Here is a 13,656-nt window from a genome sequence, read left to right as displayed (position 1 = left end):
AAGCAGATGTGCTTCCTTACGGATGATATTCATTGAAACAATACTCCCGGATGCCTGTTGAAACTCCTCGCGGATGAGGGCCGCCGGTTGGATGCGGTTCTTCTGAATTTCTCTGGACAGCACTCGTCGGTCTCTATCTCCCAGTTTCGTTGGTCTGACGACTCGGGGCACATTCCGACAGTCACCGCTCACCTTCCACTTCTTAATCACATAGGCCACTGTCGATTTTGGGTACTTCAGATCGCTAGATATGTCCCTTATGGATCGGCCACATTTGTGATACTCGATAATTATACCTTTCTCGAAATCAGAGAGCTCCAAACTGCGAGGCATCTTGCATGCAACAAAAGCCGATGCTGTTTCCTACACTATATATACCGGTGGAATCTGTGACGTACCTTAGGACCGCAGATATCGTCATTTGCATAGGTGTCCAAATACCTTATTGGTAGTCAATGTGTGAAGTCTCTATCAACGCCACGAGTAAAAATCGCTACTTGTGCAAAGTATCTGTTGCATCTGTGTATTCATCCATCGCTACAGAATAAAATTCAATTTTTTTACAATTGGATTTCCAAAATATATCTGCTGCCAGATCCTCTATCCGTCTCGCTACTGTCACACCAGAGAAGCTAATATTCGATATGACTTGAGCCTGTGATGGACAAAGCACATCAACTGCACTCTGAAGACATTCTTTCACAAATTCTCCGTCAGGAAAGAGTTTTTCACGCTTAGCAATTTTTTCTGCTATCATGTAACTAACATAAACACTATTTTCAGATTTTTTATTCGTTATTGTGAAGAAAGACTGCTGAAAATTTAGTTTTTATTTTAATTCACTCACCTTATCACTTCCAAAATGACCTTCCAATACAGAATATTTCTCCTTGTGCTTAGTATCATATCTCTTATGTTGTATTCCTTCATCACAGCTAATACACTGTCGTTGCAAATAAGGTAAACTGCCTTACCTTTATGTACAACATAAAAAATAAAGATCTGACCACTTTTCTTGAAACATCGCACTTTTCCTTCAACCTGTCATTTTTTGTTATCACGGCTGGCCAATATATACTCATTCAAAGAAATTTGAAATTCAAAGAAAAAAGTTTAAAAAAAGTCTCATTTGGCGAAATATTGGCGAAAGATTGACATCTGTTGCAAGCCTGTTAGAGATAAGAATCTACCCTGTTTATGGAATTGAGATTTTATGCTTAGTCAATTTTTTATTTTTAAAATTACATAAGATAAAGTGAAATTTTTGAAAAATTCGTCATTTTCAGAAACTTTATCTAAACTAATATCAGGCATGTCAATGAAATGTTTTAAATATCAAGAATAAGAGGAAAAAAACTACGAGAAAAAGCTGACAAGGCAATGTTTCTTTAAAATTTTCTTAAAATTCTTCAAATTCAATTGTGGGGCCACCAAAATGCCTTCAGCGGGCCACTCGTGGTCCGCAGGCCACGGGTTGAAGACTCCTAGTGTAAATAAATGATGTCAAAAATTACTCTATTACTGCAATAAACTCATTACAAAGGAAACACAATAATGTAGGTCTTCGTCAGTTTCTGTAAAGAATATTAAATATTGTTACTCTACTGAACTAATTATTAAGTTCAGTACAGTAAATAATGAACTTTTTATTATTGTTTACTGCACTGAACTAATTAGAGTTCAGACTTATTCGATCAATTATATAGATCTTTCTATGTCAAAGACTTATTTATTGCGTAGGCACTTTATTCCGGCAAAATAATTTATTACTGCATCAAACTCGATAAAAGAAAAAAGCATAGTAATCTAGAGCTCAGTCAATGATACCTCAGTGAAAAGATTGAAATTCGCCGATCAATTATGTAGGTAATTTATTATAACAAATATTTAATTGTTAGACATTTTGAGAAGTCAAAAAGTAATTTATTGTTGAGATAAATTCATTTAAAAAGGCAGCACAATAACCTAGATTCAGTCAATAACAAATAACATATCACACTGATCTCATTAATAACAGTAATTATTTTCTAATAATTAGACTAGTAATTAGATCTTATTAATGACAGAGCTCTCTAAATATTGAAATTCGTCAATTATGCAGCTATTACGTCGAAAATGTAATTTATTATTTTTACAAATTCGGTAAAAAAGAAAGCACAGTAATCTAGAATTTCATACAATATATCTATGTAAAGACTGAAATTCGTAGATGAATTATGTGTGCATTTTACCGTATCAAAAACGTATTTATTATGAAACTGTTTTATTGCATCAAAAGTAATTTATTATTGAGATAAATTCTATAAAAATGGAAGTACAATAATCTACAGCTTCGTCAATAACAAATCTCTGTAAAGATTGAAATTTGTCGATCTTCCCGCGGGAATGAATGTCAGAGATCTCGGCGAATTTATTAAATTAAGCAAATACAGGGATTTCCCTACGAAATAAATCATTACTCCCCAATAATTCGGTCGTGATTTAGGAAATATTTACCCACTTTTCCCGTAAGTGAGTGCACAGTTACAGTTGCAGCGAAGCTAACGAAACGTCTCAAAGAGGATTTTGGATTTCCTTCAAGAATTTGAGGCAACTTTTCGGAGCACTAAAAATCGAAGAGTTTTCCGGATTAAAACAACACTAGACGCTGAAGGTAATTAGATTTGACTCAATAATATCTCATCACTTTCCCGAGGGTAGTTCGTTCTCGTCTCCTACCACTTAAGCGGCTTTTGCAGGATGGGGGATTTGAATTTTATTAATGCGTTGGGGACTGGGGTTATGACTGTGGTATTAGTTCATCATGTCATCTGGAGAGATAAGTTTAAATAGTATCCGTGCATTGATTGCGATGAGCTACGTGGCGAATTCGAAGAAAGATGAAAAATTGTCGAAAGAGTAATACAGTTTGCCCTTGTTTTAGGAGGGACGGGGTCAGAATTAAGTCAAAATCGCATCACGTCTCTTTTGTATATATATTTATTAATACGATTTATTAATATTAATAATTACAATTCGTATAATATATATATGTGTGTAATATTTTTGATGGTACAATGAGAGAAGGAGACTCCAATTAACTGTGAAGTTATGGCCGGAGAGGTGATAGAAGTAGCAGACATACTAATGGCGTCTTAAACTAGATGGAATTTTGGGAGAACCACCAATAACTGGATAATCACAGCGTAACTTTATTTCTTGTCGACTAATTTATTAAGGCCTAGCTTCTTGATTGGCACAGTTCAACAGATGCAGACTGAACCCGAAAATATTATATAAAACAAATTACATTTCTAGATAGTTGTAAAACTGCTAAATGATTAATTACTTGCCTGCGCGGCGACGCCAGGGAAGAAACAGTGACGCTCATTAAGCAGCTGGGGTATTTATGCTTTGTTTGGATCTTGAACTGCGATTGGTCAAAAGCCTATAGCATTGCGGATTGTTGCAGAAGTGACGCATTACATTCTTTGAAGAGTGTTGTATTTAAATTAAAATTAATAATTGAAAGATCTAATGTAAATTATGTTAGTAATTGTTTTTCACATTTTATATTTTACACATAAACATGTATATATACATCCTTCCCAGTCAACCTTTAAATAGAGAAGAATGCAAGGATATACCCCCCCCCCTGTATATTTTTAGTATAAATGGTTAGCACATCCAGTTAGCTTTTGGGAAACATGTGCTCAGCTGATTTTTCCAGAAAATCATAACAGTCTCAAAAGCATTTAAATTATTTGTTGATTTTCTATTCCTTTTACGATTAAACTTTCGGTTTGGATCACCATAATGGCTTTCTCAGATCTAGCCATGCGCGACGCAATAAGAAAAAATGTCAAGAATCTCGTTCTTTCAACACTAGTTTGAATTTCAGGTTCTGGACGGAAACGTTGCGTTTATTTTGCTTAGATCTTTACTTGAGTCAATCTTGAAGAAAAGTTCTACTCTGAAGGATCATGGAAAGTTTTCAGTATGACGAGATCTGTCTTTCAGAACACCCAGTGTCGAGATCAAAGCGGTGAATTTATAAGTACCACTTTTTGGTTATCTTTCATTTTACAAAAACAAGTTTAAAACGTCATCAAAATTACTGAAATATGTTTCGATAATTCGCGAATGGATAACTTAGCGATGAAGCATGGAATTTGAAAACAATTAATTAATTTCGCCGAAGTGGGCGATGATAAATTTATGTTTGGTGTTTAAGTTAATACGCTAAGTGAAGATGGTAACCTAAGAAATGTTTAATTGGACGTACAGTTAACCTTAGCAGCTCTGAGAGCGGTTTCTGCGACGGTTTCCTGGAATTTAGCGACAATAGCTAGAACTGCCGAATACTGGTTTAATCCGATTTCGAATTTCAAAGAATGGGATGGCTGCATGGACGGTTTTCATGTTTATTTCTCCATATGTAATGTAGACATGAACCTGTTTCATTTAGAAAGACATTTGTACCATTAGGGATATTTCTTGAAATACAACCAAGCATTTTGATTTGAATTAAATCATAAATAAAGCTTACTTTTACAGAAATAAGCATTAAATAAAGCTTTTATTAATTAATAACTTACTTAGGCAATCTGAAATAATTTAACCCTTTTTATTGTCTGTATGATTAAGAGAAGTTGATAGGTTATGGGTACGGCTTGGTTGTATGTACATCGTCTTCCCTCCTCCATTTGGCGAATGCAATATCGATCTCTTTGCTGTGGATCTCGATAATTCTCTAGGCTCAGCGACCGTTAAAATATTCTTTTTTTAAAAAAAATTTTTTTCAATTGTAGGTTAAAGAAATCATTTTGAAAATTCGACCTTCACATGATTTTTTAATATCTTTAATATAATTATGTGTTTATCTCTGTTTTTCACTATTCTAAAATATTTAGCAATATTTTTTGAGGATTTCATTTTAACGTTTGGCTGTGTTTTATTATTTATGTTTCATTTTGTGTCTGTATTGTAATATAAATATTCAGGCAATAAAATTTGAGCGCGTATTTGGATAAACTGGGACCGTTTTTGTGCCATAGTAGCAGTATTTATTACTGTTAAGAAATAAATAACTCTGAGGTTCTGTTGGGCCGAAATTAAAAGCTTTTTTTATATACGCATAGAAAAGATACAAAAATAACATGAAAGATTTGGCGCAATAAAAACAGCTAACAGCAACTGCTGTTTTTCTGCTCTGTTCACAGCTGGACTAAGATCACATCAGATCGTTTGTTGAAAACTACAGCATATAGCAGGAAACTCTTTAACTGTATGGCATGAAGTATGTGCCCCGCCGCTCTAACCTAAGCGAAGCTCAGTCAAGTACTCATGGCAGGTACAATGAAATGGAAAAATTTAGAAAGTTCACAAGCGTCTAGCCGCCCGAGCTGTGATATTCCTCGACGAACATCTCTTCCTAAGTCTGGGAGAGATGATTCGTCGAGGCCAGTCACGTGGGTGGTCACCTACCCAAGTACTGACCCCGAGAGAAACCGTTTGAAAAATGGAGTTTTAGGTGAACCTAAGAAATGGGAAAAGAAAAATGATTAGAAATGAAAGTCCAGGTAATTTCTTCTAAAATTGGGTACTGGAATCATTTAGTTAGAGTCTTCAGCGAATTTCATGAGTGATATCTCTGCTTGGAAGCCAAGCATAAATTTTTCTGCAGTATTTCTTGCCGTACAGATTTTATGAATATGGTTGATGATGTTTCTTAATAAGTTATTGGTTTTAGGATCTCTGAGCCTGGATAAAGTTTCGATTAAGTCATCGGGTGGAATTTGAAGGGATTTCTTCATTTTTTCACTGTTACCTGTTCTTTGAGGATTTTTACTTTCGGTTCGCACTCCAGTGGGACGGTGTCAGATCACCTGGATACCTGGGCAAAAGCCCTACCCCTTGTAGAAAGGCAAGAAGTTTCGAATGCTAATGCAAAAGTAGCCAAAAAAGATGCTTGTAAGTTTTTTTAATATCTGGAAAGGTATGCTCACTAATTGTTGAAAAAACCTAAATAATTGATCGTGTATTATTAGAATGGGAAAAGCTGCGAAGAGCCGTCGAGCTAGTGAGCAAGAGCTAAAATAAAGTATATTAGGTAGTACGAATCAATTGGCACTCTGAATCCTTAAGAATAATTGTAGAAAATAATACTTGATATACAATCTAAAAACAAAGTACATAATGAAATATTAGACAGTAAGAATATTTAACAGCTAGAGATTGATTTGACATGCAGGTACCACAAAAATGTGACCAAAGATGTAAGTACAGATGAACAGGATGCTTAATAGACAGTGCAAAATAGTAAAGTAAGTAACATCAACCTTATAAGTAATTAATTGTTGTGCATAGCACTAAATATATCCTCAAATATTGAGAAAACAATAAACAGTTTATCTAACGAATTATTTGCAGCTTTAATTTCTGGGATTTTTTAGGTAAGTTTTGCTAGTACTTCTCGGTGGGAAATACTCTCGAACATTTTACCTAACTACCTGAGGAGGTTAATAATTTTAAGAAAAGCACTAGAGTCATCAGTCTTGCTTGTGTTGGAATCATTAGTGCTTGTGGCATGGCTAGAGCTTACATTACTAGTGTGCAGGTTTTTTACAACATCAGAATATGCTTTGTTTTTAGTAACCTGAGTAGTTTTCTTAAGATAATTACCATTGAAGTTAGGGTTTACATAATCATTAGCTTGAATATTGTCAGAAGGCTTATTAGTTACATAGGGTGCAGAAAATTTAGGACACCCACGAAAATTCGCAGTATGTCTGCTCTGGGAAGATTAAACTTGATTAATTTGCAGATTAAGCCCTCATGCCAGACGCTGTCAAAGGACCTGTTGGACTAACTGCGTCCTTATTTATTTATATATAGCCAATCACTGAATCCACCAATCAGTCTTGGTAAAGTTTCGCAAACTTGGAGGTGAGCTATATGTGTTTTACATATCACTTTAAAGTATGAAATAATACGATAACGTAAAAAACTGGGTATGTGATTATATCTACAATATCTACAATTATTCTCACATTCAAAACTAAATTAAGATAATTTTAAACTACACAACTGTTCATTTAGCCTACACTTGGGTAAATATTTATATAATAAGACAGAAATTTGTGTATTAATTAACATGGCAGCAATTGGTGGTTAATTAATAAGCCAGCAATTGGTTTTAATTAACAAGACAGCAATTAGTGGACAAATAAACTCAGTTTTGATATTATGCGCATTCACATTCTCACGAGTAAATTTAAGTTAATGCCTATGTGTTTCAAACCTACCTGAATTATTCTGGTTATGTATGCACTTAATACATGATTCACTATTCTCAAACACTGTGATGCTATTAATATGAATGATTTCACTAATTACGGATTTGAGCAGCTATAAATCTGAAATACCTTTTTCTTAAATCAATAACTTCAGCTTTCGTAGATGATAATGCAATACAATTTTACTTTTTACAACACATTTATAGGGACAATCATTTAACATAATTTCATAGCCACAAATTGATTACAATTAAGATGTACTCCTCAATCTGCGTCTCCGCACGTAAACAAATCAGAAATCGTATTAGACTTTGAATATACTAATTTTACTTTAGTGGATCCTTAAAGATAGCGAAGAATTTGTACACACCAAACAGCATCAGTAGAAATTTCTTGCAAGTAGCTTTAACAATTAACTGCATAGGAAATATCTGGTCTAGTCATGTAAGTTAGATAAAGTAACGAATCGAAAATTGCTCAATAGGGCTCTTTACAAGTAGATACGTTTTCGAAATCAGCTGACGTAGATTTAGGCTTCCCTGGAAGAGAACGCAGTTGGAAATCCAAAATTCTGCACTTTTCCAAAACCCGCAAGACGTAAGACTAAGAATAATTCATTTTGCTTAAACTGTACGCGAATTCCTAGGAATTCGGAAACTTTTCCAAATTTAGACACCCTAAAGAAATACAAGCAATACAACTATATACGCATTCAGTTTAAACTTCTTAGGAGCAATAACTCTGAGACTCCAGTGAACAGAAAATAAACGTTTATTTTAAATATGCATAGGAAAAGCTACGAAAAGAATATGAAAGATTTTGCGCAATAACAGCTGCTGTCGGCAGCAGCTGCTGCTACTACTGCTGCTACATGTTCTACTCTGTTCACAGTTAGACTAACTGCATCGATATTTATGTATGTATAGCTCACTGAATCCACAAGTCTTGATAAAATTTTACTGACTTGAGATGAGCTATACGTGTTTTACGTTATTTTTAAAAATATTAAATAATATACTATTAAGATAAAAGTGGGCGTTCAGTCACATTCACAGCAATTGCGAAAGCGTCTTCATTGTAGTTATTTAGTTAAGTTAAAAAAGTATGTTCATATCTTACGTTAATAAACAATTTACCAAAATTTTCTAGATGTTAGAAAATATTACTTCTACCATAAAAAACAGCGACTTGAAAACTTATGGTTATGTACTTACCCTTCGAAGTGTTTATTATTAAAATTCCAAAAAATTAAAATAATATTATTAAAAAATTAACTATCATAAAATTAAAAAGAAATTGATTTTTGTCATTTTAATATTTTAACATTTTTAAAGCGAAGTAAGTACGAGAGATTTGCTAGTTTAAGAATCCTCAGAATTCCCTAAAATTGCCCCAGAAACCACAGTTCTTATATTTAAAATGAATTGTCCGAAATGGCCAAGAAAAATTATCCTGGAAAAAACTATGAATTTCTTAAGATTATTGTGATTGTGATATGATTATTTGATGATTTATGATGATTATTGTGATAATCATCATAAATAATGGTGATTATCGTTATTATTCATTTCATCATAAATTAAACCGACATAGATTATGATATGATGATTGATGATGATATTTATTCATCACTATGATTATTATTATTTATGACGATGAAAGTAGTAAATAATAATAATTTATGACTTTTATTATAAATTAAGACGTCACTGAGAAGAGCTATGTACTTATTTTATAAGATTGAAACTAATTAAGTATTAAATTATATCTTTCTATCCCTCCTGTGCGTTACATGAATTCTCGTACTTAAGTACAATTTTGAACTTCTAGAGCACAATGAGAATTGAAACTCGGCTAAAGTTTTATAAAAGCTACATCATACAGGAAAATTGAAATTTAACAAAATATAACCATCGCTAAATGCGAAAATTCAGAAAATACAACTGCTGAAGGTGCAATATTCAGTTAATTTACTAACCCGGTGGCATCTATCTACCCTCTAGCCTTCCCCACATGCTAGTAATAAGCATGCTAGCAATAAAATAAAAATCAGTCAATGAAACCCAAATCGATATACTAATGAATTTTTCAGGGGTAAACAACTTTCTGGCAATTAAACTAAAAATTAGATCACTATTTATACTCAAATTATTTCGCAGTCTAAGGAAAGAGACGATCCAGACAGGCCTTAACACAAAAGTAAATTGTTAGTTAAATAAAAATTATAGTCTAATAAATAAAAGAATTATTCAAGACGTAATTATTATATATTTTTTTCATTCGATCGCTTGCTTACGATGCTTGCAGCAAATATTTCAGTTTAGTGTTTATACTCTTTATTTTACCAGGACACTATATCTAGGAACTGAAAACAATGAAATCTCGTAGAAACTCCATTTGAGGGGTTTAAAAAAGAAATGTACCACAAAACCCTTTTCTTTTAATATTTTATTTACTTAATGTAAGCTTTATTCTATGTCAACTGTAATATTTGTTTTTATTACAGCGCTCTTGCCTGTGGGAGATTTATGTCGTAAGTATAACATTTTTGTGCTATTATTTTTATTAAAATAGTGTACTCATATAGCATGTCCTATACCTTTCAAAATGAAAGATACATTGTAAGGATCCTAAGATTTACTAACGTTTATTTTATTTTAAATCTTTACTATCACTTCTTATTTTCTACTTCCGGCCAGAATTAAAAGCTTTTAACTTATTTATGCAAATTTGTCTTGCTAACGCCAAGTACTTAAGTTGTGGCTTTTTGCCAAGCAAGAGAGAGGAAGGAGTTATTAGTAGCAGGCCGCTTGCCATAGTAGGTTTACTCGGTTGCTGGTTGCCTTCAAGGCCAGAGGTTTAATCCTCTTGATAATTTTAAAAGTATTGTAGTGTTACCAGTTCTCTGTACTACATACGCCTTTTTGCTAATATACGGCCAATCTTGGAGTAGGCACTTGTTTGATTAATCCAAAGTTAGTTTAGTTAGAGTTTAGTTAATATTTTTATATTCTTACGTTCAGACCACAAGTGGTTGGTCTCTGTATTCCGAAGTCCGGAAATCATTGTAAAGAGAGAAAAATAAAGGGTTTCGTATACCCTTCCTGTGTGTATTGTCTACTTCCCAAATTTATTGAACATAGCTTTAGTAAGCTCCCTGTTCCGAGTCAGGACAGTTAATGTTCCCTAAGCAAGTAAGGAGGAACACAGAACCTGATAGTGGCGCCCGACGAAGAAGAATAACCATGGCCGAGTTTCAAGAAGAACCTGTGCTGCCTGCAGAAACGGCTCAGAATCCAGAAATGCCAGCTGCAGCCCTGGAAGGATTTGGTTACATCGTCCAGAACATGCGCGCATCGATGAAACCAGAACCAACATTAAATGGAAACTCACCGGTAACCAGTTTTTTGGAAAAATTGGATGACCACTTCATGCTGTATCCAGTACATGAGTTCCAGAAAGTCACATTAGCTACCAGCGCTTTGAGAGGCCAAGCGCTTAATTGGTTCAAATGTATAGGCAGAAGCCTCTTGGGTCAAGCGGGAAGTCCCACCTATACTTACGAAAATTTTAAGACCGCCTAAGTAAAAGCCTTCCCTGTCGTAAGAGATCGTGCAAGATTAGAAGCGGAACTTTTCAGCATATATCAGCAACGAATCGAAACCTTTATTTTAAGAAAAATTCACGTCTTTAAACTCTTGTATGGAAACCGTCCGGATCCTCAGATAATCCGAGTGATTTTGCCGAGTTACTTCCCCAAGTACAAGACTTGGGGAACACGGCGGACATTGAATTAAGGAGTCCGACTATTCACGGCGGATATTGAATTAAGGAATCCGACTACACTGGAAACGTTATTTGAGCTAGCAATCCTGTTTGAAAGTAGAAGAACGGCGGACATTGAAAGAAGACGCCAGTATGAACAAAGAAGCCAATTTGGTGTGCCAAGACCACAGCAAAGTTAAGAACACGGCTACGGAAGCAAAGCAAATCAGTGGGCAAGGAAACCCGAGTATCCAAAAACAACCGGCGAACGTCGACAGTTCAATAGTAAGCCATAAAAATAGTCTGAAGGCCAGTGAAAAAAGAAGGAAGGCATGGAAAGGAAGAAACAAGATTTAAACTAAAACGGATTTCTGCTGACGGGAGGGTGCGGAAATCTGATGGCCAAGAAAACCCCTCTTCCTTCAAGTTAAATACAGTGATGGTGAAAAATTTGACTCTTCCAAAGATTGAAGTGTTGGTGAATGACATCCCAGCCACCGCACTCCTGGATACAGGCACGCAGTGTTCCTGTGTGGCAGAAGATTTTTTTAGGAAGTATTTCCGTAAATACCGCATATATAATTCGGATAATAAGACAGTGATAGCTGCGCAGGGAGAAAGATGCAAGTGCATAGGTAAATTACCGTTATACATTCGTATCAAGGACGAGCAAGTAAAGATTATGTTTTTTATCGTAAAGAATTTGCAAGCACATGTCATCTTAGAGATAGATTTTTTTTCAGAGGCAGAAGCAACGCTGGATTTTAACGAAGCGTCCCTTAAGCTTATCAGGGTCAATGTTCCTTCTAACCTTCTTCGGGAACATGCAAGGACCTGACTCGGAACAGAGAGCTTACTAAAGCTATGTTCAGAACTGTGGGAAGTAAACAGGATACACAAGAAGGGTATACAAAACCCTTTATTTTTCTCTATTTACAATGACTTCCGTACTTCGGAATACACCGACCCGCTACTTGGTGTCAAAACGTAAAAGTATAAAAATAAAACTAAACTCTAATTTAACTTTAGAATAATAAACGTGGAAGATTGGCCTTATATTAACAGGAAGCGTGTGTAGTACAGAGAACTGTGAACACTACAATACGTTTAAATTTATCAAGAGGATTAAAACCTCTGGCCTGGAAGGCAAACAGCAACTGCGTAACTTCTAAGGTAAGCGGCCTGCTTCGACTCACTGCTTCCTCTCTCTCTCTTGGCAAAAAGCCACAACTTAAATACTTGGCGTTCGCCAGACAAACTTTGCATAAAAACCTTAACGCTTATAATTCTGGCCGGAAGTAGAAAATAAGAAGTGATAGTAAAGATTTAAAATAAAATAAACGTTAGTAAAACTTAAGATCCTTACATACTTCCCGCCAGAGTTAATTAGTTTGAAACTGAGGTCTAAAACGACCTTGTTGAAAACTTTTAGCTCTAGAATCTAACGCGAGGCCAATCTTTTACAAATATTTTTCGCTAGAAACTAGAAATTTAAAAGAAAGAAATTTGTTTTTACAATAGCAGCTCCCAGGATACATAATTTTTTTTTCATCTGTACTGCATCTAAACAGGAGCTTTTATTCAATTCTGGTTCCTTCCAGAGATTTATCTTTGTGATATTAGGACATCCTTTTCTGGGGCCAGTCTTTAAAGGTATTGCAGATAGTAGTTTGATTTATCCTCCTTCTGGTACGGGCTCGCCCTTCAGGATCTTCCTCTGGAAGCTTCCTTTTTTCACCAGTTCGGTCACCCTTGAATACCTTCTTTTTCTCCTCTACTTGTGGTCTTGGCCGTTTGATGGCAGCTGGTCTTGGCGGAACCGGGAAACTTCTGTCGTGTTCCTGCTTGGACCTCGTTGCTGGCCGTTCAAATTTTCATTGTAACTTTTCCTCCGCCGCTGATGGCCCTTCCGCAGTTCGGCGACATTTGCTGCGGAGAGTCCTGTCGGATGAGTAGATCTTCCGTTTTAGAGCCGGGTTATAGTTGCCGTCATTTCTCCTGGTTCTCTTCACATACGTCGTCCTTCTCCCTTCTTCATTCTGGGGGTGTTCGTGAACTCTCTTTTCTGGACGGTGGAACGGCTTCTTTTTCTTGCTACCTTCAATGTTTCCGGGGGAAATTTTCTTTTCACTTGCTCCTGCCTCTTAATGGCTTGCCCTTGTACTTGTCGTTTTTCCACCTCTGGAGCTTGTGCCTGCGGTGTCTGCCGTGCCGGATCCTGCAAAAGATCTCAAAATATTTACATTTTATTACGATCAAAGTAGGGTTTGATTTGATCAATGTTTGCGGAGCAGGGTTCACCATTTCTGGCTTTTAACACTACTACAGCGTGAGTTATTTTTTTCTATAACATATGGGCCTTCAAATCGTGGAAAACATTTGGCAGTTTTATCTTCTGGTGCTGAAGAAAGTGAATGCTTAATTTTTAAAACTTCATCCCCTACTTTATAAGTTACTCCCCGTCGTTTCAAATCATAATAGAGCTTCTGTTTTCTTTGTGCTACTTCCGTATTCTTCTTTGCTTCCTTAATTAGTTTTTCTGTATCACCCATTTTAAATTCTGGGGCTCTTTGCTGCACATAAAATAATTTATCTAACGGCGTTATAATCTTTC

The 13,656-nt window shown here is 35.3% G+C and overlaps 1 protein-coding gene across 3 annotated transcripts in view; it reads left to right on the top strand.

Annotated features, from left to right (window-relative positions):
• LOC118202079 (C-Maf-inducing protein-like) overlaps nucleotides 1–13,656 on the top strand; it is a 171,977-nt gene that overhangs the window by 113,464 nt on the left and 44,857 nt on the right. For 2 of the 3 annotated variants that reach the window (XM_085813288.1, XM_085813287.1), the window contains exon 12: nucleotides 9,784–9,810. The exons of the other annotated variant lie outside the window; for it this stretch is intronic. In XM_085813288.1, coding sequence (XP_085669414.1) covers nucleotides 9,784–9,810 — 27 coding nt within the window. The remainder of the gene's footprint in view (nucleotides 1–9,783; nucleotides 9,811–13,656) is intronic. 3 annotated transcript variants of the gene reach the window in all.

Source organism: Stegodyphus dumicola, chromosome 3, assembly GCF_044657685.1.
Source record: "Stegodyphus dumicola isolate Sdum_Otavi_A_Nest chromosome 3, ASM4465768v1".
Lineage (NCBI taxonomy): Eukaryota > Metazoa > Arthropoda > Arachnida > Araneae > Eresidae > Stegodyphus > Stegodyphus dumicola.
Note: the sequence above shows the minus strand (reverse complement) of the source record. Positions and strands in the feature narration are given on the sequence as shown.